The sequence below is a fragment of the Lampetra planeri genome, chromosome 2 (genome assembly GCF_965212315.1).
Source record: "Lampetra planeri chromosome 2, kcLamPlan1.2.h2, whole genome shotgun sequence".
Classification (NCBI taxonomy): Eukaryota; Metazoa; Chordata; class Hyperoartia; order Petromyzontiformes; family Petromyzontidae; genus Lampetra; species Lampetra planeri.
This window is the reverse complement of record NC_136108.1, coordinates 1,869,148-1,897,147: the sequence shown is the minus strand read 5'-3', so window position 1 is coordinate 1,897,147 and position 28,000 is coordinate 1,869,148. Positions and strand designations below refer to the sequence as shown.

At 53.8% G+C, this 28,000-nt stretch overlaps 2 protein-coding genes across 3 annotated transcripts in view; one reads left to right on the top strand and one right to left on the bottom strand.

Annotated features, from left to right (window-relative positions):
• The window catches only part of PIP4K2B (phosphatidylinositol-5-phosphate 4-kinase type 2 beta), a 36,203-nt gene extending 14,338 nt beyond the window's left edge, over window positions 1–21,865 (top strand). Inside the window, exons 4-11 of the mRNA XM_078603910.1 lie at window positions 3,412–3,508; window positions 9,520–9,672; window positions 10,869–11,015; window positions 15,030–15,068; window positions 16,045–16,158; window positions 17,919–18,300; window positions 18,775–18,878; window positions 19,497–21,865. Of these exons, the coding sequence (XP_078460036.1) occupies window positions 3,412–3,508; window positions 9,520–9,672; window positions 10,869–11,015; window positions 15,030–15,068; window positions 16,045–16,158; window positions 17,919–18,300; window positions 18,775–18,878; window positions 19,497–19,574 (1,114 nt within the window). The 3' untranslated portion in view covers window positions 19,575–21,865. The remainder of the gene's footprint in view (window positions 1–3,411; window positions 3,509–9,519; window positions 9,673–10,868; window positions 11,016–15,029; window positions 15,069–16,044; window positions 16,159–17,918; window positions 18,301–18,774; window positions 18,879–19,496) is intronic.
• Window positions 21,783–27,307, bottom strand: PSMB3 (proteasome 20S subunit beta 3). Of its 2 annotated transcripts, none has more exons than XM_078603930.1 (6): window positions 26,772–27,307; window positions 24,843–25,027; window positions 24,354–24,461; window positions 23,314–23,491; window positions 22,685–22,779; window positions 21,783–21,976 (listed from the first exon to the last, which is right to left on the bottom strand). In XM_078603930.1, the coding sequence occupies exons 1-6, from the start codon at window positions 26,772–26,774 to the stop codon at window positions 21,928–21,930; spliced, it is 618 nt and encodes a 205-aa protein (XP_078460056.1). In that variant the 5' UTR covers window positions 26,775–27,307; the 3' UTR covers window positions 21,783–21,927. The 2 variants fall into 2 exon arrangements, with proteins under 2 accessions (XP_078460056.1, XP_078460048.1); XM_078603922.1 differs by lacking the exon at window positions 21,783–21,976 and adding an exon at window positions 21,993–22,412 and having other exon boundaries at window positions 26,772–27,266.
• Window positions 27,308–28,000: the final 693 nt, after the last annotated feature.

Genomic DNA, 28,000 nt, shown 5'->3' with positions numbered 1-28,000 from the left:
TGCGCGTACCGCGCGGGTACGTGCGAGCGTGAGATTGTGAGCGCGCGCACGTGTGCGTGCGTGCGTGTGCTGCTGGAGCAGTGGAGGAGGGTGTGCGGAGTGGGCAAGGGCGATGACGGAGAGTCGTGTGGGTTGCCGCCCTGGTGTACGGTGGTTGGCACACCGCGCTTGAGTTGCAGAGCTCGCCGCGTTCGATACGATCCCCCGGAGCGGCAGCTGAAACAATGGGCAGGATTCTTAAATCACCCCCCCCACCCTCCCCTCCCCACTCGCCTCTGTCCACCCAGCAGTCCACATGGACACACCACAGTTCCGTCGATCACCAGGTGGCGTGTGGTGGGGTAAGACGTGGGCGAATCCCACGTCTTACACGACGTGCAGCCAGCGTGGAAGAGTAGACCAAGTAACCCTCGACGGGGTTCTGCAGAGCTCGCTCGAGTGGAGGCACTTCCGCCAGCGGTGGCATGGGCGAGCAGTTGCGGGGCTGCGCCTTCACCTTTCACGGAATGTGTCAGTTGCTATAAATACAACTGGGGTATTATATTGTCAATAAGAGGGGGGGGGGGAAGCGTGATTGCATGAAAGGCCAGGCCTGCCAAAATGTCAGTCTTGTCTCGTCATCTCTGCCAGAGAATAGAAAAAAGAAAATCCTTCACCGAACTTAAATTTACAGTCTTCTTTGTGAATGAATGCGTAAGGATGGGGGTGGAGGGTGAGCAGTGTGGGGTGGAAGTTTCTGCTAAACATACGTACGTATGTTGGACTTTTTTCGCACCGTACGTAGCCAACTGTGCTCATCCGAGGTGCGGGGGGGGGTAAATATCAATAGTCTACGTGGCGCGTTCAGTCGGCGCACTGCCGTGGGCCGAGCGTGAATCTACCTGGACAGCGTTCTCTCATCAATGCGATGGGGCATGTGTGTCCCGGAGAGACTCGATAACCCACGCGGCGTGCGGTCGGTTCCGTTTGAAAGCCAAAGCGAAGTTCCTGCCGCTGCTCCTGAAACCCCGTTGCTGTCGTGCGCAAGAATGTATAATAGAACCCCAACACATGCCACATGCCTAGCAGATGGCTGATATTTATCGTTAATTTAATGTGCGTATGTATGTTGAACTCATCTTCTTGGTTCTTTCGGTAAAGTCACGTAGAACCAAGAAGATGAATCCCTGCAGTCACGAAAGCTTTAAATCGAAATATGTTGAACTCCTTTCACACCGTACGTAGCCAACCGTGCTAATTGGAGGTGCAGGAAAAGGACAACAAACCAAACACAAAGCAGTTCTAAAGAAATGAGTTTTCAATCTAGATCATTTAAAAGTGCATATAGCTCCAGCGGCTTCCTAATATCTGAAGGAAGAGCGTTCCAGACGGTCGCAGAAGCACATCCACGCTCACTTCTTCGGAGCATTTCACAATCCAGGTTTGATCATTTTTTATTTTGTATCTCGCCCGCAGATCGCCACGCATCGAACTTACTGATTCCCCACTTTCATCCGCTTCGTGTGGCGCTAATCGTAAGGGGAAAGCCTGCCCTCTTGAGCCGTGAGATTTTCGGGGTTGTCAAGTTTATTACCGGGGCACCTCCCATTTATAGACGTGATGTAAGATAACAGTTAATAACATCTTGCCACCGCAGGGGCAGCGGCGACCTTGTATCCAGGAGGTCGTGGGTTCGATCCCGACCCTGATGCCTGCTGTCTATTTGGAGTTTGCAAGTTCTCCCTGTGGTCGCGTGGATTTTTATCTGGGTCCTCCCGTTGTTCCCTCCACATTTAGAATCAACATCATGCGTTTAGAGTACAGTATTTGGCTGCTTCATATTTCCATGTGATAAGCCACTTCGTTGTGCTATGATTTGTGGCCAGGTCGCTTCTGAAAAAGAGCTACGTAGCTCAGTGGGCCTTACCTGGTAAAATAAAAAAAATAGTAAAGTATAATTCTTATCCTATTGGCAGTGGGTGCACAAAGCGCAAATAAAATTATTTGTACTAAAACAACTTTTGGGTTCCACGGTCTAACCCAAAAAATATTATCACAAATCATATTGGTTGTGTGAAAGCCTCTTCATGAAATTCACAAACAACAACTCAACACAGTTGTCAACAAAACTCTGTCTTCCGCCCTATGCAAGGCCCCGTTGTCTGAAATGTCGGCTGTTACACGTATACAGTGTTTTTGAGGGCAAACGCCCTGTAAAGTGTCTAATAGACAGAAATGTGTTATTTGGGCATACTTTCTGGAACTTGTTATCTGTAAATGACACGGCGTTTTGCCTGCAATGAGGTTTCCATAGCCGTGATTAGAATCACATTTTATTTCAAAGGTTCACTTTTACTTTTGGGCTCGCCAGCCCTGATGAAGCTGGAATCGGTTTGAGCGAAAAACCTCGTCGCCCGGTCATGTTGGATGCAGCCGTGAAAAGTCTCACGCCATGGGTGAGAATGAGCTTCATTGCTCAGGACAGTGGCACGTATTTAATAAAAACATGTCTTTGTAAACGTGGCACTCGCGTCAGGTGTTGGAGTGTTAACGACAATGATTTTTCGCGAGCCATCGAACAAAAGACAGTTACCGCATCGCGCGCTTTCAGTTGTGCTTCTGCGGCCATCTGGAACGCGCTCTTCCTTCCGATATGAGAAAGCCGCAGGAGCTATGCACTTTTAAATGTACTGTAGATTGAAAATGCATTTCTTTTAGAACTGATTTTTGTCCTGAGTTTGTTGTCCTTCCCCCGCACCTCCGATTAACACTGTTGGCTACGTACGGTGCTAAAGAAATTCAACATACACATACATAACACTACCGTGTGGCCTCACTCAACGGCAAATGTGGAGTTTCATTTAGGTGTGACATGATGGCCGCTTGTTATTTCATTCGCTTTACTTGCCAAGCTGCGAGCGTTAAGGTATTTCACATCGTCTCCATAAAGTCCTCCTCGTCGATAAAAAAATGTAAACTGGCGGTATGCGTGCCAAATCGTGCGTGTGAGATAAAAAAAACCGAACGACATAAACAAGACGGTGGAAACGAGACGAAAGGAAACCGATTCCTGAATTGAATTGTAACCCGACAATTATGACGATCTTGTTGCACCACTGTATGTACGTATGTTGAACATTTTTCGCACCGTACGTAGCCAACCGTGCTAATCGGAGGTGCGGGTGCGACTCGTCACGCACCTGAACCTCAGCAAGGCATTCTTAGATTGCCCCGTGTCTAACAAAACTTTAGTTTTTGTTTACCTGCGAGTCGGAGGCAAAGGGGCGTTGACACGGAGCGGTGTGAAGTTGGGGTCAATCAGTCAACTGCTGCTGCACGCTCTGGGCGTGTGACCTGCAGTTTCCTTGACCTCTGCCCTCTCACCTGACCTTCCCCCACCTGTCTCTTGCGGGCGTGTGTCTGTCGGCACAGAGAGAACATGCCCAGCCGCTTCAAGTTCAAGGAGTACTGCCCTGTGGTGTTCCGCAACCTTCGCGAGCGGTTTGGCGTCAGCGAGCAGGAGTACCTGGTGCGTGGACGCTGCATTTGGCTGCGACGTTGAGTCGAGCTTCACGGCATTGCACCGGGTCCCCGCTGAGACACTGTACGGTGGACCACGTAGCGGCTCACACTGAGCCGCTACGACGCACGCACAAAGCAGACACCTCCTGAAGGCCGGAAACGGCACTCATTTGCGGCCGAGTCGACCTAGGGGAGGCCCAGGACCGGCTCAGATAATCGCCACCGGTGTTGGCCGTGAGCGGGAAACGAACTCGGGCCGCTGGGTTCGTAGCGCAGCGCTATCCGCTGCACTACCACTCCCCACGCGCACACTCACGTGGACACACCGAGTAAGTCACACTGACGCACGCATACTACTCGCAGCGTGCCCCACACCGCACGTCATCGTGGCACACAAAGCGTACCACAGTCACACGACACTGCACCAAAGACAATGACCGCCAGTATAACATGAACAGACCGCTGGGTCGAGTGTTGTTTTAGCGAGCACCTATTAAGACCGGCACAGCCAATGAGGTGGTGGTGAGTCAGCGCCACACCCGGCTCTTACCTTTGTGTCCCCAGCGCAACAGATACTCATTTAAGGCTGTGTCGACCTAGTGGAGGCCCACGTCCGGGTCAGATAATCGTAATTGATGTTGGCCGTGAGCGTGAATAGAATTCGGGTCGCCGGGTTCGTAGCGCAGCGTGCTAACCGCTGCACCACCGCTCCCCGCGATGTACGGTGCGAAAGAAGTTCAGCATAGACACACACACTGAACCACACACCACGCGCACCGCACTGCTCTGACCGCACAGTGAGATTCTCCGTCTGTCCTCGGATGCACTCACCACCCTCCCCCCCCCCCCATACAGGCACCCGCATGGATACCAGCGAAACGAATAAACAATAACCAAAATCCCAAAACAAGCTGTGACCCTCAAGGCGGGGCGCGTGTTTGGCTCAGCCTGTAGGGTCCCCCTTTGGCTGCCTTTGCCCCAAGACACACCGGGTGCAGTGAAAGGTTCCCGGAATTGCCGGAAACTCTGTTGCTCAGGAGTTGCTTGTCCCTGTTGGCAAATTCTCAACCAAAAGCTATCGCTCCGAATCCAGTGGGGGGGCAGTGTTCCTTGCCAGCCAATCGGAAGCGGTCGATCTAGCTCTTAGACCAATCACGGCAGAGCTATAGATCGGCTACAGTTGTAAATGCCGTATGTAAATCCGTAATGGATTACAATATTTACAATGCCATTGTAATAATGTATTACAATGGCATGGAGTGGCTGGTGTGGTGTGAATGAAACATCGCCACTGGGGAGACAAAGGCGGCCGGGCGTGGTGCTGGCCACCCACCCCCTCGTGTGCCGTGCCGGATTCCATCGGTGCTGCTACTCGCTAGCAGCACTTGCCCCCAAACAGTCTGTTAAGGCTACGCGGGTGGATCTTTGCCTTTGTGCGCGAGTCTGTTGCACTTAAGGATCGAATGATGAACGAGTGAATAATTCACCGCAAGTGAAGGTGATGAATTAGTTAATGCCGGATTGGTTTCATTCGCGATGCCCCAGAGTTCCACAAGGAAACGCATTACCGATGCATTATTCAGCGCACGATACGGAGTCTCCACCAGCCACTGTCAACTCGTGGGTTGGGATAGAGAGAGGGGGAGGGGCGCGTCAGGGGCAGGCTGTGGCATTGATACCGTGCAGGAGAAATGTCGAAATGTGCGATGGGAGCTTCAGCCTCTCTAATACCCAAAGTTAATCAAGTGCCGTCGCAACACAAAGCACACTCGTTCACAATATGAAGCAGTTTCCTTCCTTCCTTTCCACAAAACTACGGAACGCGGAACGCACACACGCCTCTTAGTCACGCGCAACACAAGCGTACAAAATGTGAAGCAATTTCCTTCAGCGGCACTGTACAAAACACGAAATACAGAACGTTAACAAATGCCTCGGTAACGCCGCACGAATAACGTTATCTCTCCGTGTTACCCTTAGTTGTGTTATTGGGAGGCAGAAGTGGGGGGCTGCTCCATACTCTATATATACTGTACTGTATATTGTATTTGTGGGGGTGTGGGGGAGCGGTGACTCAGTGGTTAGCGCACTGCATTACGGACCCGGTGACCTAATCTCGATTCTCGCTCACGGCTAATAGCAGTGGAAAATGTTCCCACCGGTCCTCGGTCTCCCCTAGGTCGACTCAGCCTATAGCGAGTACCTGGTGCGGTGCGTATACATCAGCACTGGGGGAGACAAAGGCGGCCGGGCGTGGTCGTGGCGACACCAGCCCCCCTCGTGTGCCATTCGGGCCTTCGTAGGTTCTGCCCGGCAGTCTGCAGCTGAAGGCCATACAGGGGGGGGGGGAGATCTTTGTAAATGCACCACTGCATGAAATATTAATGCTCGCAGTAAAACAGAAACGGTTTTGTCAACGAAAGATTGATTCCGGACGAAGCTTCCTGCCAGAGGGAAGGGGGGGGCTAGTGGTGGGTTGTGGCTTTTGCACGAGGTGCAGACACAGCCATACAGCGTGGCCCAAAAGTGAGGACACACACAGGGTTACGAGCTTTTTTGCATGTCCATGGACGGGTGAATATTGCAGTAAATCTGAAATATTCAATAGAAAAATTGTTCAGCTCACGATTATAAATGAGGGGGGGGGGGTCCCCCATGTGGAGTGACGTCACCCGCTAATGGTTATTGGGGAGGGGTGCGGCATGTGGAGTGACGTCACCCGCTCATGGTTATTGGGGAGGGGTGCGGCATGTGGAGTGACGTCACCCGCTCATGGTTATTAATGAGGGGAGGGGTGTGGCATGTGGAGTGCACGACCTTCATGTGTGTTAGTGTCAATTGCCACGTAGGCATGAATATTAATTATTGCAGTGACGTTACGCACGGATGAAGCACTGTGCTGCCTAGATTTATTTTTTACCATCACTTTGAAGCGATTTTGCATAATAAATTATTTTATTCATCTTTGCGCTTATGTAAAAATCAACCCACTCATGAATATTAATGAGGGGGAGGGGCTCGTGTGGAGTGACGTCACGCGGGGGGTGGGCCTCATGTGGAGTGACGTCACGCGCGGGACGGACAGACATATCTGGGTGATTCACACAGGGTGTTTTGACTTTTGGGGCAACCCCTGTTCGCGCACACACAGCTAGGTACGTGAACACGCACGCTTACACAGCTATGCGCACACACACACACAGCTACAACAACAACCGCCATTCGCTACTAAGTGGCGGTGACGTGACCACGACGCTTGTGCCAGGCCATGTGCACCTTGAGGCCACGTGAAGTGTCGAACGCCCGCCGGCAGGAGGTCACGGGGCAGATCCAGCAGGTGCCACGGGTCGACTGACTGAGATGACATGCACACATACACAACTACGTGCACACATACACAGGTACACACAAACAGATATGGCTACATGAACATGAAGACAAAGATCCCCCGTATAGTCTTAACAGACTGTTGTGGCAAGTGCTGTTAGCGAGCACTTATGAAGGCCGGCACGGCACACGAGGGGGTTTGGTGGCCAGCACCAGGCACGGCCTCCTTGGTCTCACCAGTGGCGATGTTTACACACCGCACAACAGGTACTCATTTCAGGTTGAGTCCACCTAGGGGAGGCCCAGGACCCGTTCAGATAATCGTCACGGGTGTCGGTGATCGTGAGCGCGAATCAAACTTGGGTCTGCCTGGTTCATAGCGCAGCGCGCTGAACGCTACAAAGACAAAGGTCCCCCCGTATAGCGCTGAAAGAATGTTGGGGCAAGTTCTGTTAGCAAGCACCACCACACTCCCACGAACACACACATGTTAGGCAAACATAACTAGTAACGTGTGTGTGTGTGACACATGCAACTGTGCCAGGAGCCATAGCTGTGTGTGCGTGTACCTGATCCCCCTGCACCGTGACACCCGGATTACCCCCCTGCATGTTGAGGAGGCCGCAGCTCCGAGCTCTTAGCACCGACCTTCACGCCACATAAATACACGCGCCCAAAATAACCTTCACACACGCGTGCGCACCCTCTAGCGCACACACACACGCGCGTGCCCTCGAGCACACACACACACATACACACGCGCGCACCCTCTAACACATACACGTGCACGTGTGCGCGAGTGTGTGTGCTAGAGTGTGTGTGTGTGTGCGCGCGCATGATATGCTTACAAAACGTGGAGCCCTCTTTAAGGAATATCTGCGCCAGTTTGAAACATTCAGGCTGGCCTGTCTACGATCCATCCTGGCTTCAGCCAGACTGGATTGCGTGAGGAGCTTGCACATCCTTGAAAGACTTGGACACAGTGGCATCCGTGAGCTCTTTCGGCAGGCGAGGCTGTGTTGGCTGGGTCACGTAGCCCGGATTCCCAGTCAACACATTCCAAAGTAGCTTCTGTTTGGCTGGATAGAGTGGGCTAAACGGGCATGGCACGAGCTAGAAAGGAGATGGGCTGATGTGGTACAGAAGGATGTGGAGCTGATTGCAGCCAGTTGCCCTCCAACAGGGCAATGGAGCGACGCTCACAACAACGAGCATAGCGCCAGGTGGAAAAAATGCAGAAATTTGGCAGTGGGGAGCACAGTTGATGAATCTGTCATTCATCTCATTCGGTCAACCCATGGCACCTGCTGGGTCTGTTCCGTGACCTTCTATCAGCCTTCGACACTTCACGTGGCCTCAAAGTGCACCTGGCCTGGCACAGGAGCCGTGGTGACGTCACATGCCACTTAGTGGGGAACGGCGGTTGTGGCTGTTGTTTTGTGTCCATGATTTTGTCCGTGTGTGAATGTGCGTGTGTATGTGTGTGCGAGTCTGTGAGTGCGTGTCTGTGAGTCTGTCCATGTGCACGTGCGTCTGCACACTTCCCCCGTGCTGCTGAGCTGGCAAAATCCGTGCTTGTTTTTGTAAATCGCCACGTGGTGCCGAGTGCGCTCCCGCGAGCAGCGTTACAAATCGCAAACAAACAAAAAACAACCCGAGCGTCGCGCCTAACGGAACGGAGTATAAGAAAAACAAACTCCTCCGTCGCTTGAAAACCCTCGTGTCTGTTGCCAGGCGGAGAGAGACAAAGGTGGTGGTCAGGGTCGTGTGGCGCAAACGCAATTGCCCACCCCGCATGGGCGACACGTCAGACTTTTTGATAGGCGCTCGCGAACGGCCTACGTACACGCACCCTCCGTGAGTCGTCTGGGAAGAGTGCTGCCCAAATGTGTAACGCAAACTGAGCAGTGGCGTTGCTGTGGATAATTAGCAATGCTCCCAGGCCGTGTGGTTGATGGGAAGTGTTAAAAAGTATCTTTTATCTGTTTTACGTGGACGGACGGATATATGAAGGAGATGTATTATCTGCGTTCTTGTACTAATGTGGATGATGATGATGATGATTGTGGTGGGGCACCACGGTGGCGAGATGTTAGCTACCTCACCTGGTCTGCAGGAGTTTGCGTGTTTTATTTCCCCTTGGTAGTGTGGATTTTTCTCCGAATCCTCCGGGTTTTCCCTCGACATTTAGAAACATGCGTTTAGAATATTTTGTTGCTATAAACTTCCCAATGAGCTACCATTTGTCGCTAGGTCGCTTCTGAGAAAGAGCTATACAGCGCAGTGGGCGTTACCTGGTAACATAAAAAATTGTTTTAGTTTATGATCATGATGCTGCTGCTGCCACTAATGATGATGCTGCTGATGATGATCGTCACGACGATGGCGGTGGGCGATCGCAGTGAAGCTGCTTCTGTTACTGACGCTGCTGCTGATGTTGGTGATGCCGTCGCTGCCACACGAATGCTGATGATAAGAAAGGACGATAATCGTGGTGCTGCTGATGATGGCAATGCCGCCGCTGCTGATCACGGTGCCCCTGCCACTGCTATTAACGACGATGCTGCTGCTTCTTACGATGACGCCAACGACGACGCCGACAATGAGGATGCCGTCGTCGACAATACCGCCGCCACCGAGGGCGACGCTGTCGACGGCCGGTGACGCGTCGCCCGGTCTGTGCCGGCGCAGGTCTCGCTGACGAGCCGCGCCCCGGTGAACAGCGACGCGCGGGGCCGCAGCGGCGCGCGCGTCTTCACGACGTACGACCGCCGGTTCGTGGTGAAGACCATCGTGGGGGAAGACGTGGCCGACATGCACACGATCCTCATGAAATACCACCAGGTGCGCACGGAGATGGGGCGAGCGCTTGCGCGCACCACGGTAACCGCGACGGCGATAATTGACGATCGTCGTCATCGTCCACGGTCCGTGGGGCAGAGAGACCGGAGGAGGTGTCCACTGCACGTTTTGTGATTTGTTTCCACTTTCCCCTCTCTCCGTCTCGTGCCAATATGCTCAAGTCGTGGCCACATCTTTTCAGCACCAGTCTCTTACGTCGTCGTCGTCATCAAGCCATTCGCCGTTAGGTCTTCCTCTCATTCCGGTTCCTTCCATTTATCCAAACAACACTTTTTAATTTTCCTCTTGTCGTCCATCGTACGTACGTTTCCAAATAGTTGCACGTTTCCTTCTCATCGCTGCCTGCATCATCAGGTCGTCTTCTTCTCTGTGCAACCTTTTTATTTTACTTTTACGTTGGTCACTCTTCGGGTCCAGCTTAGATGCAGCATCCTTCTGTAGCAGTACATTTCGAGTGCCAATATCGTATTGGCACTTGTTATCATTATCATGATCATCATCTGATGAAGGGAGAAGATAAATAATGGGAAAAGAATGGGAATGGGAAAGAAAATGGAGCAGAAGGGAATCTGGAGAGATGAGGATGGGGGGAGGATGAGGCAGCATCAGGGCCTCTGCTGCTGCTGCACGTCGGAGCGATGTCTGTTTTCACAGTGGGCGGAGACTGGGAGAGGGGGGAGGGGGGTTCGCAGTGGTTCACGGGAGGCTTGAGCCGGTTGGGACGTAGAGATTGAGCTCCCTCCCACCACGCCGGGGCGTCTCGGGCTACCTTGCATCGCAGCGACACATTTGGAAGGGCACCGCCAGTGGCAGCTGTTCCTGCGGGCACACAGGCGACTCAACTCCTGGCCTGCAAACGAGCAATATTTTGGCAGTAGGGGTGGCGATGATTGCGGTGGTTAATCCAACTTGAGTAATTATCAATGGGAAATTTTTGTTCGGATTTTAGCAAATTCGGAGACAATTGCCTATTCTTGCCAATGATGTCAGGGGCTCTTATAACGACCGCTGTGAAGCGGACAGCGCTTTACGGTGGATACCGCCGCAGTATAGCAGCACTGTGTGTGTGTGTGCGTGTGTGTGCGTGTGCGCGTGGGTGAGCCAGCGTGCGCGCGTGGGTGAGCCAGCGTGGCTCTCGCGGTGCTGACGAGCGCTGCGCGCGGCGACTGTGCCCACAGTACGTGGTGGAGTGCCACGGGAACACGCTGCTGCCGCAGTTTCTCGGGATGTACCGGCTGGGCGTGGACGGCGCCGACACCTACCTGGTGGTGACACGCAACGTCTTCAGCCCCCACCTGAGCGTGCACTGCAAGTACGACCTCAAGGTGAGACACACCCCCCCCCCAACACCGTTTAGCCTGACAGAGGGCGCCGTGACGGCGAGATGTTAACTACCTCGCCTGGTATACGGGAGGTCGTGGGTTCGAATCCCGAGCCTGACGGCTGTTGCGTATTTTTGAGTTTGCGTGTCTCCCCGTGGCCACGTGGATTTTTCTCCGGGTCCTCCCGGTTTTTCCCTCCACAATTGAAATCGAAGTGCGTTTAGACTGTTTGGCTGCAATACATTTCAACTTGATAAGCCACTTTGTTGAGTTATCGCTTGTGATAGCCAGGTCGCTTCTGAAAACGAGAGAAAATAACCATTTCGTAGCTCAGTGGGCCTTACCTGGTTACATATATATAGTTTAACTTTAGTAGATAGTTTTAAGTGTCCCGCGAGCTCTCCCACACAAATCGGAGTGCCGGTCTCGGACGGCGCAAGGGGACAACGCTGGTAACAGCCCGACCAGCGTCTGACGGCTCCAGCCCCGAGGGGCCACGCGGCGGCCCCACCGCGTGGCCGCCCTCCCGGCCGGTGTGGGGAGGCTCCGGGCGGCCCTCTCGCAGAGCGGCGGCCGCGCCTCCTCGTGGCGCCCAGGAGGACCCGTAGGACCGGTCTGGGACGCGAGCTCCACATCGGAAGCAAATGTCATCGGGAAACCTTTAAATGCCACGGGGCGTGTTTGTGTGTGTGTACACTCGACACTGTTTGCATGATATATCTGTGTGCGTATATTTATATGTGTCTCCTGTGTGTTTATGTATGGTCGTGTTTGTGTATATATGTATACATTGTCCAGTAACCATACATAAACATGATCGCATACATTCACACATACAAAGACAAAGATATAACACGCGTAATTACGTATCCTTACAGACAGCCGTGCGTGCACACACCCACGCGCACACACACTCCCCAACGCTGACGTTTAACCCACCACCACTGCAACGCCAGCAAATTATTAGGGCTGAGTCGACCTACATGAGGCACAGATCCCGGTCATATAAGACGACGCCCCTGCTATGTGCCAGAGGGTAAATTATTCTACAGGCGCCCCGATCTCCGAACATGAGAGCGGTCACGATGGGGAAGGGGACCATTCGCCAGAAAGTCGCCAACGAGCCGGAAGGCAGCCAGAAACCAGCGGCCACCAGCAGTTGCCCAAGCTCTGGTGCTCTCGGGGTAGCAGGGATGTGCCGCGTATGAACCCAGTCGACTAACTTGCGGCTTTTCAAACGCGGCAAATTTTCGAGCCTTGGCGCCGGCACACGCGCGGCGCCGGGTCTCTCGCGACGCCCGCCGCGAAAAGCCAGCGGACGTCGCGTGCGATATAAATTAAAGTATTAATCTCCATCGTTAACACGCTGGCAGTATTAACCTGGGCGGCCGCGCCGGATTAGAACCGCGAACCTCGCCCACAACAGCAGGCGGCTACCCGTGCCGGCGCTGGGCCACCGTCGCGCCGCGCTCGCTGTGTCACCGCGAGCGGCGGAGGAGCGCCGTCGGTGCGGCGTCAGCGGCGTCCTCGCCGCATTCCTGTGCCGTGGTGCGCACCCCCCCCGCCCTGCCCCCCCCCCGTCCTGCCTCGCCACCACCCCCACCGCGGTGCCCGCAGCGCTGCCCGTGGCTCTGACGTCACGACGGGGAAGACTCGCCCTGCTGCTGCTGCTGCTGATGCTGCTGCTGCTGCTGCACCGTGCGTGTGTCCGCGTGTGTGGCAACGTCTCGAGAACGCAACCCTCCCCCCTGCCCCCCCGTACCTCCGATTCGCACGGTTGGCTACGTACGGTGCGAAAGAAGTTAGATGTACATACAGGGATACACAGGTGGTTAGACAGGTAGAGTCTGTCTGTCCACTGCTGGATGATGGCCTTCGCGTCCCACGCGGGTTGAGGGGGGATTGTTTGACCATACCTCGCCACTCTGGAGCATACACGTGGGAGCGGAGATGTACAGTACAACAATTTTTTTTTCCAATCTAGTGGGCTGCAGTGATCACACAGACGGTGATAATAATAAAAAATGAACTAAATCTCTCGCTGAAAGAGAGAGATGGGGTATTCATAGAATTTTTGTTGTTAAACCGGGCACAGATGGTCCCACGCGACGCATCAACAGAAATTTAGCGTCCGAGACGATTTGCCCCAAATCTCCGAAATGAAGCGCGTGTCCCGGTAATCCATCGCTGTCGGCCGTGGCGGGGTGTCGCCAACTTCTGCCGTACAAAACATTCCGGGGGCACCGTGGGTGGGGGGGGGGGGGGGACGAGGTAGAAAATCTGACGATGTTAGAAGACGGGAAAGAGCTGCTGGCTTCCAGCGCATTGTCTTGATCGGTGCATTGGCATCGTCGTCGTCGTCGTCGTCATTACGCGACTGACAAAAGCCGGGACTTCTACTGTGCCGGCCGGGAAGACTCGCACATTGCACGGGACAGCAGCTGCCCGCTCAACAAAAGGACGATCTTGGGTAAAACCAGGACGAATGAGACTTATTTCTGAGTTCTCACCTGGCTGAACAAAATCAACTTAAACTCCTCTGTACCGATTGGTGCTGCTGTCCGTAACGGAGGCCCCGTGCCTTGCCGATGAGCCTCACCGAAGTAGAAACCGGTCCCAGCTTGCTTTGTTTACCAGACAAATGCAACCGGATAATACCAAACATGAACCGGGCGTGCGGTGACGTGAGCGTGTGCCTTGCAAGTCGGAAAGATTGTGAGGTTACTGCCGTGTTGCGCGAGGTGACCAGGTGGCTGTGGAGTCTAAACTAAATTATAAATAAAAATATTTATTTTACCAGGTAAGGCCCACTGAGCTACATAGCCCTTTTACAGAAGTGGCCTGGCCGCAAATGATAGCACAACGAAGTGGCTCATCACGTGGAAATGTAAAGCAGCCAAATACTCGAATGATGTTGATTCTCAATGCGGAGGGAAAACCTGGAGGACCTGAAGAAAAATCCACACGACCACAGGGAGAACATTAAAACTCCAAATATACAGCAGGCGTCAGGGTCGAGATGGAATCCACGACCTATTGTATACCAGGCGAGGTAGTCAACATCTCCTAGCCACCGTTATGATGATGCCAGACATGCAAACTCCAAATATACAGCAGGCGTCATCAGGGTCGGGATCAAACCCACAACCTCCTGTATACCAGGCGAGGTAGTCAACATCTCCTAGCCACCGTGGCGCCCCAGACACGTCTAGCGCAGTATTCGTGGCTTGACCCCCAACGCGGCTCCTCCACATGCGTGAGTGAGCGGATCAGCAGTGGCTCTCAAAAAAGATGAATATTCATTGTATTATTCGTTGTTTTCACTGGCTGACCCACCCCCGACTGGACTTCTGCTAAAAAGAGCTTCAGAGCTCATCGGACTCGTCCGGTCTAAGTCATGATTCTGATCCAAAAGGCTCGTAGCAAAAGCGGAGGACTGTTTGTGAGTGTGCCGAACGGTGGCCGATGCCTCTGTGATCGCTAATTGCATCTGCGGCTCTCGTCGCTGCTGCTGCTGCTGCTGCAGCTGCAGCTGCTGTCTGCCAATGAGTGGGACTGGCAGCGTTGTGATTAGATTAGACTAAAAACGACGCGCCCGTTTGCATGTCGTTGATCTGCGATGGTTGATATTATCTGAGTGGTGTAAGCCAGCAGGTGTGTGTGTGTGTGCATGCGTGTGCACGTATTGTATGGCTGGGAAACAGTGGCCTCGTGGTGTAAGCGCACTGCGCTACGAACCCGGCCACCTGAGTTGCATTCCCAGCCAGGGCTAGAAAGACCCACGACGAGCGATATCTGGACTGGAATTAGGCCTCCCTGAGGTCGAGTTTGCTTTCAATGAGGAGCTGGTGCGGCGTCTAAACATCAGCACTGTGGAGACAAAGGTGGCCAGGAGTGGTGCCGACCCACACCGCCCGCTTGTGTGTCCGTGCTGACCTTAATAGGCGCTCGCCGTTAACTCTCTTCCGTGTGCCTCTCTTGTCTGTGTCTCCGTGTGGCTACGTCTGTCTCCTGTAGGGCTGCACGCTGTCTCGAGAAGCCAGCGAGAAGGAGAAGGTGAGTGTTTTGCCAGCGAGTTGGTGGGCGAGGGAGTGAAGGGGCGAGCGGGTTGGTGGGCGAGGGAGTGAAGGGGCGAGCGGGTTGGTGGGCGAGGGAGTGAAGGGGCGAGCGAGTTGGTGGGCGAGGGAGTGAAGGGGCGAGCGGGTTGGTGGGCGAGGGAGTGAAGGGGCGAGCGAGTCGGTGGGCGGTCGAACAAAGTCGGTGATCACCGCATCGCGCGCTTTGAGATGCGCTTCTGCGGCCGTCTGGAACGTTCTTCCATCCGATATTCGGAAGCCACTGGGAGCTATGCCCTTTTAAATCATTTAGATTGAAAACGTATTTCTTTAGAACTGCTTTTTGTGTTTAGTTTGCTGTCCTTCACTGACACCTCCGATTAGCACGGTTGGCTACGTACGGTGCGGAAGATCAACATACGTACAGTGAAGGTGTTAGCGAGTGGTTGCGTGAGTTGGCGGGTGAGTGGGTGAGAGCGAGAGAGAGCGGTTGAGGGAGTGATGGTGGATCGTGTTTGTTAAAAAAAAGAAAATTGCTTTACGCCGGTCTTGGCTGAATTGTGTACAAACTTGATTCAACATCACGATCGTTCGTTGTACACGTAGTTTAATATATACCTTTTTTATTACACGCTGTAGCCCCCTCGCCCCTGCCACCCCCCATAAAGCCAGCCTTGCATTACAAAACTAAAAACAAAAATGTTACGTAACGGATGTCTTTCGTATCCAATCAACACAATCGCATCCGAGAACAACGTCCTCCGAGGAGATGGAGCGATTAAATCAGTTCAGGTGCAGTGGGTGCCAGGTGGATTATTTACATGGCAGGATGGCTTGCTTTTCACACCTTCTGTCTGTCTGTCTCTCTCCGTGTCTCTGTCTCCTCTGTCTCTCTCTCCGTGTCTCTCTGTCTTCTCTGTCTCGCTCTCTGTCTGTCTGTCTCTCTCTCCGTGTCTCTCTTGCCCGTGGCCACACAGGCCAAGGACCTTCCAACATTCAAGGACAACGACTTCATCAACGAGAAGAAGAAGATTGTCATCGGTGAGGAGGACAAGAAGGCCTTCCTGGAGAAGCTCAGGAGGGATGTGGAGGTGAGGGTGCCACTCATCCATCCACCCACTCACCCACCAACTCAATCACTCACCTACTCACCCAGCTTGCATAAATTATGCAAATTTTTATTATTATTTTGATTGACGACTACGACAAACATTATGCACTGGACAAGCTGCGCCCCTTAACTCTATCATGGTTGTGTGACATAATGAAGTTAACAGACTAATCACAATTGCAACTAGTTTAATGCCGTTATTTAAACGACGAGCTTTCTGCTTTTTTTATATATAGAGAGAGAGAGAGGTATCTGAGTTGGACGCCTATATTTACCACGAATCCGAGAGGGGCGGTCGGGGGCGTGGGGGGTGGGGGCCTTCGAGGTGCTTGTGACGCTGAGCCTGTGCTTGCTTAGCTGGGTGGTCGGCACGTGCCAGCACCGTTGGCTTGGGGCGAGCTCCAAGATGACGGCCGTGGCGGGGGGCCACGTTTCTTTTTTTTTTTGGGGGGGGGGGGGGTGGCGGTATTTTTATCCGTCTGGCGCCCGTGCCTTCTTAGCGCAGGCTGAGAGAGCTGCGCGGTGATTTAGCCGCCGCGCGAACCGCCTGACTCCGCACCCAGACGTGCGTGCGTGCGTGTTGGGCTTGCCCTCCAACAGCCTCACGCGCGCTAATCGCGTGTGCAACGGCCATTGACTCTCTCGTACGCAGAGCAGGTGGGAAAGTGCTGCCCCCCCCCCCGCATCTCCTGCCGGCCCCCTACTGTGGATAAGTGGTCACTTGAAGGGACCTCGGAGGTCGCACCGGGATATCTGCTTCCGTGGGCCGTCGTCGTCCGAACACGGAGGGTTGCACTGTTGGGCGAGAGATTTCGACCAAGCACCGATTGCGGGATCTGCAAATTCAATAGTCAACCGTTCTTAACGTTGTTGTGAACGTAGCAGCCTCTAGTGGCTGTAGAGGCCGAGGTTTTTCCACCTTCTCCACAGCACAGAGATTATTCCCGGTCATCCCTGGGTTCGTTATTAAAAACGGTGCGGTGTCCCGCAATAAAGTTCTGCACAATACCGGTACCAGAACTCGGAAGAAATCGATTCCTGCCGCACGAACACAGCCAATGTCAACCCCCAGACTTGTTCCGGGTCAAACCCAGGCAGGTGTCCACCCCGAGGCTGGCCTGAAAACACGTGGGGGCAGCTGTCGCGTCATGCTGGTTCATGTCACGGTGCAGCTGTGCCACCTGCTGGAGCCTGCTCCTGCTCCTCCTCGCAATTCGTCACTCGCGCGCACGTGGGGGAGAGAGGGGTGGGGGGGGGTGGAGATCGAGCGGTGGCGCAGTGGTTTGCGCACGCTGCACTGTGAACCGGCGACCTGAGTTGGATTGCCGGCCGTGGTTAAATGTTAGTGGCGAGTGAAATCTCAACCACCGCTGCCGCACTGCTACTGCTGCCCCCGCCGCGGTGTTGGGGTTCGCACACTGGACATGCACCTGGGGCGGGGGGGGGGGGTGGCTGGTTTGACCTCCCGGCGCGGCGGTTGAGAAAATTAGGCCGGTTTTATATGCCTCCCCTGCCCCTCCCCCCTCACCACCACCGGTATCCACTCAGCAGTGTAGATTGGTGCACCGTAGCCGATCAGTGGGTCTCTCGTGTTGGGGTAAATCGTGGGCACTCCCCCACCTCTTCAGGCAGGCCAAGCCACAGCGGCCCCACCCCCCACCTCCCGCAGGCGGCGGGAGTGAGCGGGCACTTGCAGGGGCTGCACCTCGACGCCCGTCCGTCGTGTCCGCGTGCGCTCAGTTTCTGGTGCAGCTCAAGATGATGGGCTACAGCCTCCTGGTGGGCATCTACGACGTGGAGGCGGGCGACCAGGACGAGGTGGACGACGAGGCGGACGAGGACTACGAGGACGACGACGAGGAGGAGGAGACCAAGGAGGCGGAGGCGGAGCAGGAGGAGGAGGAGCGGCGGCGCCGCGGTTGGCGCAAGGGGAGCAGGGTCGGCCGCGGCAGCGTGGACGCCGCCAACGGCACCGCGGCGCGCGGGGGAGCGGGGGGGGCCGCCTCGCCGGAGGCTGCCACCGCCGGCGGGGGGGGTGCCGTCGCCGGCTCTTCCGGCGCCGCGGCCGCCGGCGCCGCCCCCTCGGGCACTGGCAGCATCTACGCCATCGTCGCACACGAGAGTACGGCCGAATGCGTGTGTGCGTGTGTGTGTGCATGTGTGTGTGCGTGTGTGTGTGTGTGCGTGGTGGCGCAGCGGTTAGCGCGCTGCGCTACGAACCTGGCGACCCGAGTTCGATTCCCGCTCACGGCCAACACCAGTGACAATTATCTGAATCTGTCCTGGGCCTCCCGTAGGTCGACTCGGCCTCAAATGAGTATTGGTGCAGTGTGTAAAACATCACCACTGGGGAGACAAAGGCGGCCGGGCGTGGTGCTGGCCACCCACCCCCTCGTGAGCCTTACCGGCCTTCATAGGCGCTCGCTAACAGCACTTGCCCCAACAGTCTGTGAAGCCAATACGGGGGATCTTTGTGTGCGTGTGTGTGAGGAGTGGTAGTTTCGCGGTTAGCGCCACGCTGCTCTACGCCCCCGGCGACCCGGGTTCGGTTCCCGGTTACGGCCGGTGCCTAAAGCGGGTCTCTCACTACTCACAGGTGCCGGCCGCAAGGAAGTGTACTACATGGGCATCATCGACATCCTCACCCACTACGACGCCAAGAGGAAGGCGGCGCACGCAGCCAAGACCGTCAAGAGCAGGGTGAGGGCGACAGCTGGCCGCCTTGGCCTGCGCGACGAACCCGGCGACCCGAGTTCGATTCTGACCACCGACAACACCGGTGACGATTATCTCAACTGGCCCTGGGATTCCCCTAGGTTGACTCGGCCTCAAATGAGTACCTGGGGCAGTGGGTAAACATCGCCAATAGGGAGACAAAGGTGGCCGGGCGTGGTGTTGGCTACTCACCCCCTCGTGTGCCGTGCCAGCCTGCATAGGTGCTCACTAACAGCACTTGCCCCGACAGTTTGGTAAAGCTATAAGGGTAGGGGATCTTTGTCTTATTTGTGCGAGTGTGAATTTTTACACGTATGTGTGGATGTGTTTGCGCGCACTGTATTCATTCCTGGCCATGCACACCACCACGGTGACGAGAGACGATATCACGCCTTGTTGCAGCGTGTAAGCAGGGGAACACTTGGGGAGACAAAGGCGGTCAGGTGCACGGTTTTTGGCCACACCGCCAGCCACACCCTGCCCCGCTCCAGCCTTAATCGACGCTCGCCAACAGAACTCGCTCCAGCGGTCTGTGAAGGCCAAACCGCGGTGGCCGTTTCGTGAGCCGTGCCCGCTGTGCCCTGCGTGCGTGCCCGCGTGCAGGCCGGAGCCGTCTCCACCGTCAACCCGGAGCAGTACTCGAAGCGCTTCCTGGACTTCATGGCCAGCATCCTGGAGTGAGCAGCGGAGCGTCGGCGTTGCAGAGTGCCAATAGCCCCCGGTGGGGTGGGGGGAGAAGAGGCTCGTGGTCTGCCTCTGGTGATGATGCTTGTGGGAGAATGTTGAGACCTAGAAGTCGTGACGAGTGGGGGGATTTGGATAAACCTGCGGGTATCGTGATGACAACCGTCGGTGGCTTGGCAATGGGCCCTGGTACAGGGGATTAAAGTGGGGGCCCAACCACCCCCCCCCCTCTTCTCCTGGGCCCTGGTGCAATTGCACCGCCTGCACATTTGCCAGCTACGCCGCCTGACCAGCGTCACCGATCCCCAAAAAGTGCTTTTAAATATAAAGAATACCAACACCTCGGTGCTGCTTAAAGAGTTGGTGGAACCGCAACGCTTCGGAATTAACGATCTCGGTGTACCGCTTCGGCACCGACATGACCTCGACATTTCACAGCGTTGCTTTTCAAAAAGCAAGCCCCGGTGAGCGGGGCGAAACCCCGTGATTCGACGATTATTAATTATTATTGCATGCATTTCTCAATCTGTCCCGCGTCTCTGCGAGGACACCTGGTGGTTTGATTTGGGACAAGGGGATGGCTCCAAGCCTCCTGTGGCTGCAGTAGAATGAGTGCCTATCAAGCACACTCGGAACGGGGGGGGGGGTTGTGCTGGGAGAGTCCCCCAGGGTGGGTGTTGGACTGTGGATCATTCTACGACTGTGTAGGTTTCCACGGTTTTTCGCAAAATGGCTCTCCGATGGGTGTTTTCGGCTCGTTATACCGCGTTCCGTCCGGCGCGCGTGTTGTGCGGCACGCTGTCCAACGGCTTGCGCGTCACGTGCTGGGATCTTCTTCGGGAAAGGAATTCTGGTTCTCGTCCAGCCGACGGACCGAAACGTCGGACATCGTGCCGGACATCTCGCGGTTAAACCCGAAAACGCATCGGAGCACGCCTAACCCTACGCGCCGTGTCAACGTACTCTCTCGGTTGTCTGACCCGTGCATCTCATCAGCTCGGATATCGAACATTGCTATCCTACCAGTATACATCTCAACACCCCTGCCCATCATTCACGGCCTACTCCGGTAACCAGTCGACGAGGTTGTTGGGGGGGGGGGGAAAGAGAAACGAGCACCTTTGTCGGCACGCGCGCAAACGCAATGCCGCCTCGTGGCTTCCCCGTGGCGTGTTCGTGGCGTCCGATTCCGTGGTCACACGTGCCATTTGTTGCAAGTTCACCGCTCGTGGTTACATATATATTGTTTAGATAGTGCACACGCTTGTGCGCGCTGCAATCACCGGGCGGGAGCGGCTCCCAAGCCGGAGGCTGCAAAGGGGTTCGTCGTCGTGCGAGCGTTCCCGCTCGAGGTCATCCATGGTGGGTTACCGAACGTTTTCGGTGACTTACACAGACAACACAAGCGGTGCCATTGCGGTTTACCCCTGTTCAGTGAAGAGACCCACTCGTGCAAGCGCCTACGGGACGTCCTGGGGTTACCCTGGGGTTACCCTGGGGTTACCCTGGGGTTACCCTGCCGCTCCGCTTCTGCAGTCCTCCCACAGCGAGCTGCAGCGCATTTCACAACTGCAAGGTGTAAACTCCTCTCTCGTGTTTTCATGCCATCAAGTATTCTTGCTGCTGTTACATTGACTTAACCCCCCCTACCCCCACGCTTATTTTCTTGAATAGCTGCTGCCACCCCAAAGCGGCAATTTTATTGTATTTATACGTTTTATGTTGTAAATATAGTTTTAAAAATCCTAATGTTGTCCTTACTCTTTTTGGGCCAATGGTAATGTTGATTCGTAATAATTCTGAAGTCGGTGGAATCGTGCACACGTGACGATGTTTTTCGATTCGTGGTTTGAACGTCCTTCCCCCGCACCTCCCCAGCGCAACAGATACTCATTTAAGGCCGAATCGACCTAGTCGAGTCCAACATTCAGGTCACATAATTATCAAAGCCGATGAGCGTGAATTGAACTTAGGTCACTGGGTTCGTAGCGCAGCGCGCTAACCAATACATCACCGCTCCCCACATGCACACACCGCTCCGATTCGCACAGTTGGCTACGTAAAGTGCGAAAGAAGTTCAACATATACACAAGACCCCAGCAGCCACTGGAGTTGCTACATTCACCACTCATAAAAAAACACATTTCTGGAACGGTTACCCCAATCAATGGCTTGTGCACAGAGACGCGGGGGACAGCAGCAGTGGACTGTTTGTAACACAATTGGCTTTATTCAACGCCTCCGTCTTTTCTTTTTGCCGCAGATTTGTGAATAAAAATGGAAACGCATCCGTGAGAGTCTCGCTGACACTGCGGCGAGATCCCGTCACCCTGGCAGCGGGGTTGGTCAGTTAGTCCAGACGGGTCCTCAGCTTGCGAGTCGTCACCTTGTCCTTCTCTCTGAAAAACACGACGTGTTACTTTAAACACGGCCGTGGGGCAGTTGAAACCACACCAAACCGAGCCGGTTTACACACAAAGATGGCGGCTATGTTTTTCCTACAAATTCCCCCACTCGTTTCGAGTGACGATTACCACCGCAAAGGAAACGTTAAAGATCCTGTATGACATCCGTTCTAAGTCATTGTATCATCGTCCACGTTCTGTGTCCCCCCCACCCCCAATCTCTTTCTCGCAAAGCAACAGTCCATCTTCCCTGCAACATAACCCGATTTCATTGCTCCACTCAAAGGTTGAAGGGATGAAATCCCAGCTTCCCCCGTCCTCGCCACGTAGAGCCCCAGGCCGGGCCCGGTACGTACGTCATGTGCACGCAGTATGTAATGTAGAACTTCTTTCGTACCGTACGTAGCCAACCGTGCCAATCGGAGGTGTGCTACAAATCAAGGCAACAAGAGGCGATGTTAATGTCATGGACACGGGCTCTCTCGCACTCTACCGGCCAACTTTGCAACTCCGCTACTTGGGCCGTCCATCTTATCGGCCACGAACAACAAGGTACCCTGAGGCAACGGTGTAGGACACACCTCGCTGATAAGATTCGGTGAAATAAAAATCATCCACCCACCAATGCTGCCTTAATAGACAATTGCTATTTGTAAACATTGTACATGGGGTGTATGTACATGAGGTGCACGTGGTACGTACATGATGTGCACAAGGATGCCAGATCCGGAGAGTGCGTCCCTGTCGGCCGCGTTGAGCATGGCCTGCGAGATCGTCTCAAACAGGTCGTCCGCCTCCTGGTCACGGCACAATCGGCAGCAGCAGCAAACCATGGTCAAAGGCTACAGTTAGCATTTGTCCAAGTGCGTTGTGGTGTGTGGGCGTGTTTATTGCATAAATGGTGAGCGGAAGTCTCGCGGTGAGCACGCTGCGCTACAAACCCGGCCACCAGAGTTTGATTCCGGCTCACGGCCAACACCAGTGACTTATCTCAACCAGTCTTTGGGCTCCCCTAGGTCTACTCGGCCTCAAATGAGTACCTGGTGTGGTGGTGGCCACCCACCCGCTCGTGTGCTGTGCCAGCCTTCATAGGGGCTTGCTAACAGAACTTGTCCAAACAGTCTGTTAAGACTATACGCAGGATCTTTGTTTAACATGAATACGTTGGATGCATGTGGTTGATGTGTCCGTGCATTTTCAGACATCTGCACAGGTGTGTGTTTTTGGTTGTCATGCGTGTTTTCGATAACGCCCCGCGCGGAATTTCACGAGTGTTCGATTGCGCACGCACTCGTGTTTCCGCGGGGAGGGGGGTGGAAGTGGCTGCTCACCATGTTGGGCTCCCACAGCGACTCGCACATGCCGTAGAGCTGCTCGGAGCACGTGCCGCTCACCACGAAGTCTTCCGTCACCATGGGGCAGCCGATAAGGTCGAGCGAGCAGATGAACGGTGCCAGTGTGACGGGGTCGAGACCCGCGATCACCGGGTCCACAAAGTACGGTCCGAACCTGCGGCGCACGGAAACACCAATAAATAAATAACATGGCCAGCGTACCAAACCTCATTGCTCTTACCGCACGAGCACCTCGTCAGGTAAGGCCCACTCTGAGCTGTATAGCTCTTTTTTCAGAAGCTACCTGCACACAAATGATAGCTCAACAAAGTGGCTCATTAAGTGCACATTCATAGCAACCGAATACTCTTGAACGCATGTTGACTAACGTGCAGGAGAAACCGGAGGACCCGGAGAAAAATCTATGCCACCACCACCACTGGGAGAGACACAAAATCCAAATATACAGGCGCCAGGGTCGGGATCGAACTCACCACCTTCTTGTGTACCAGGCGAGGTAGTTAACATCTCGCCACCGCCAGGTTTGTTTCATCAGTGATGTATGATTTAATTTCTTTGTCTACGGGGTTGTTTAAGATCCATATTTCCAAACAGCAATTGTTTATTGAGGCAGCATTAGCGGTGGGCCGATTTTGATTTCATCAAATCTCATGAGCGAGATGTATCATCGTCTCAGGGTGCCTTGATGTTAGTGGCCGGTACAATGCACGGCCCAGACAGTGGAGTTGCAAAGTTGGCCGGAAGAGTACAAAACAGCCCACAATCCCTCTCGGATTCTAGATTTGAAGCTTTCGTGACTGCAAGGATTCATACTTTTTGGTTTTTTCGGTAAATTTACCTACGTGACTTTAACGAAAAAAACAGAGTAGGGTAGCAGCCGGGCGTGGTGCTGGTCACTCACCTCGATCGTGTGCCGTGCGCGCCTTCATAGGCGCTGTTCGCTAATAGCACTTGCTCCAACAGTCTGTTGATGCTACAGGGGGGATCTTTATCTGTGTGTGTGCGGGCAGCCTCACCTGCGCTCGTACAGGAGGTTCGACACCATGCTCATGAAGGTCTTGGGTTTGATGGGGCGGCATTCCCGCAGCTCGTACAGGTTCACTCGGAAACGCAACCGTTCAGACCTGCACGCACAGTTTTTTTTACGGTAGAGAAATCAAATGAGACATTATAATCAATTATTTTAGAATGGTACGTCGTACTATGACTGGTTCATGTAAACCCGAGAGCCACTTGAAACCCTAAAGGCACTATAACGTCTATTATTCAAAGAAATAGAACAGAATCAATTATTGCATTATGCAGAGAGATGGATATGTGAAGGAAAAATGGTCTGCGTAGTTATCCAAATATCGGAACTGTTGGTGCCGATTCTGGCTGTGGTTTCCCTCGCCTCCGAATCTTTCTCTCCGAGAAGGAAACACAAACCTGCGCAATTATAAATTCTAAATGTTTTATTCCGTTAGTTTGTGGGTTTTTAATGCGCCGCTGCGGTGCTCACTCACACGGTCTGCACGTCGGTGGCGAGTCCGGCCAGGCCGATGTAGAGGCGCTCGTTCATGGGGAACACTTTCTCGAAGGTGTTCGACACCATCTGGGCTTGTACGCCGAAGCGCAGGTCGCACGCGATGGCCACGCAGTCCTTGCCGGCCATGGCCACCACCGCGCCGCCGTTGTAGGACATGATCGACTGCGGTGACGTAGAGACACACGGCAGGGTCAGAGAGCAAGCCCGATGGCATATCAATCGGCGATTTCACTTGTATGTATTTTGAACATCTTTAGCACCGTACGAAGCCAACTGTGTTAATCGGAGGTGCGGGGGAAGGACAACAAACTAAACACAATAAGCATTTCTGCAGAAATTAGTTTTCAATCCGGATTTAAAAAGCCCATAGCTACAGTGGCTTCCGAAAAAAACTGCAAGTTTTACAGTAGCTGGGAGGCAGTGGAGTTACTCAGAGCTGGGAAAATTACATTAAAATTACAACTTATTGGAGGAATGTAACAGATACACATTTCCAAATAATAAAATCTCGTGTGATTTTAAAACAATTTAGATACCATTTACAGATGTAATGAAATTATATTTAAATTGAAAGTCATTTAGATGCTGCCCATGTCAGTCTGGGTGGATCACGGAGCTCAATGGACGTGTGACTGACGTCCTGCATGTCAGCCTGTGGCCGTGTCACACCGAGCCAAGACTAACTCGCAATGTGTGGACTTATCGAGACTCGAAATGGCTGTGAGGCGAGCAATGTCGCGACCCTAGATTTAAGTCCTGAGTCTGGGTGTTCCTTCCCGACTGTGGTCAGTCTTATATTTTCACATCTCGCCGGTCCTGTCATCCATCAGTCTCGAGATTGTTGTTCTCCACACTTACATATCGATATACTGACTGTTAATAAACGTAAATAGGGCTTAGGGCAGGGACCCATCGCTATAAGGAACAAGTGGTCAAGATTAGCACCGAAATCCCGAACCTCCGATTAGCACGGTTGGTTACGTACGGTGCGAAAGAAGTTCAACATACATACAACACCTGAAATTAATAAGTTTTTGCCATCGCAGAGGTTCAACCTCTAAATGTTTGGTTTCTCTACACAATTAATCTTCTGGTACCTTTATTTTTTGGGGAAGTCGGGCATGTTATTCTGCCAGGTCTAGAAACGTGTATTTTTATCTATTGAAAAGCTGTTAACAGGCATATACTAGCAGACCAGAGGTAAACTCATACGTACAGCTTTTACGCACACGTTTAAAGTACCGATATTATTTTTAAACCCAAAAACTCAGCCCATTCATCCAAATACCTTTATTCTTTAATATCTAGCAAAATCGGATGGGCATGCATTGTCCGATTCCAGACCCCAGGTTTGGAGGTTCGGTACACAAAATAGTTTTTTTGCAAGGTGCGTATCTATGCAAAAAATGGTACGACTACACAACACAGATATAATTGTTTGATTTAAAAATAAACAATTTCAAATTGTGGAAAGTTATCTCCGTACAGCGATCCGGAACGGCGGCTCGGAGTACAATGACAATGCAAACATTAATTATCACTCAACAGCATGCAAACGCATCGGCCGTACTCTCCACAAGCCCCCACTCGCAAGCCCAGTTACCAATGCAGCGCGCGAAACTAAAAAACAACAAAAGCCTTCGTTATAAAGTTAAACATCGCCGAGTTAAATTTGTTTAACTCCGCGTCACATCGGTGATGGGGCCTAAGCCGCCGCGGTACTTTTTGTGGCCGCCAGGTTAAGAGCGAGGTCCCCGGGCAGGGCAATCAGGCAAGGCAGGCTCGAGCAACGGCCGATTAAGGCCTCGCACCGCATCAAGCGATACGCTGTCGTAACTTGTTCAAACAAAACATTTTCTCTCGCGTTACGTCGACAACGCTTCACACTAGGCGAGGAACAACTTACCATGTTGGCGGAGTTTGGTTTTAATTCAGACGTTTAGATATAAACACAAAAGACGACTGCGAGCCGGCACGAGCGTTGACTGCGCGTCGCGCGGGTGGTTGTGGGAGACTTGGCGGGTTTCTTGGGTTTCTCGCGGGGGTTTCAGGCCGAGTCTACCTAGGGGGGGAGGTACGGGCGCGGATCGTTTATTCGCCGCCGCTGATGGTGGTGGTGGTCGTGGGCCCCGTCGCTCTCACGACTCCCGCAAAGGACGAAGGTTCCTGTATTGTGCAGCTACGGGGAGCACGCGGAGCCGACGTGGACTTGTGGCACCAGGCGTGCCGGCCTCGGTGGGGGAAGCACGCGGGAGATGAACAAACAACAACAACCGCCATTCGCCACTAAGTGGCGGTGACGTCACCACGACGCTTGTGCCAGGCCAAGTGCACCTTGAGGCCACGTGAAGTGTCGAACACCCACTGGCAGGAGGTCACGGGGCAGACCCAGCAGGTGCCACGGGTCGACTGACCGAGATGACTGGCTGATGCACCACCTGTGCCCCCTCCTGTACCAACTTGCTGTGCTTTAGCCACCCGGCGCTCCGCTCGTTGTTTTGAGCGTCGCTCCTCCGCCCTCCGTTGTTGTTGGAGGGCGACTGCCTCCAACTGCCCAGTAGCCTCAAGGTGCACCTAGCCTGGCACTGCCCAGTAGTAGCAGCATCCTTCACGAGCCTCCTCCACAGAGGCCGATCTTGACACCGCTGGTACCAGTCATCGGCAAGTCAACTCATCTCCACGTCCTCCTGTACCACATCACTCCATCTCTTCTCTAGCCCGTGCCGCGTTCGTTTAGCCCCCTCGATCCGCCCGAACAAAAGCTGTTTAGGCATGCGGTGGCTGGGCATGCGGGCTACATGACCCAGCCAACGCAGCCTTGCCTGCCGGAGGAGCTCACCGATGGGACTTTGCCCAGATCTTTCAAGGATTTGTGAGCTCCTCACACAATCCAGCCTGGTTAAACCCAGGATGGATCGTAGGCAGGCCAGCCTAAATGTTTCCAACCGGCGAAGATGCTCCATTACGGGGGTCCACGTTTCACAAGCGTCGAGAAGGGAGGGAATGAATGTGGCCGAGAAGACCTGAAGCTTCATGCGAAGCAACAGACCAGGTAGCTTCCACACAGCGTTACGCAACCGATGAAAAGATGTTGCCGCTCGACTGATTCGGAGTGAGACCTCTGCTGTTAAACTA

Excerpts from the sequence above, each read along its gene's own strand:
- PSMB3 (XM_078603922.1), bottom strand. Across the intron at positions 24,462-24,842 it reads GCCACCGACGTGCAGACCGT|GTCTGAACGGTTGCGTTTCC; the intron begins GTGAGTGAGCAC and ends CTGTGCGTGCAG. Across the intron at positions 22,413-22,684 it reads GGCATCCTTGTGCACATCAT|CACACCTCCGATTGGCACGG; the intron begins GTACGTACCACG and ends CTTGATTTGTAG.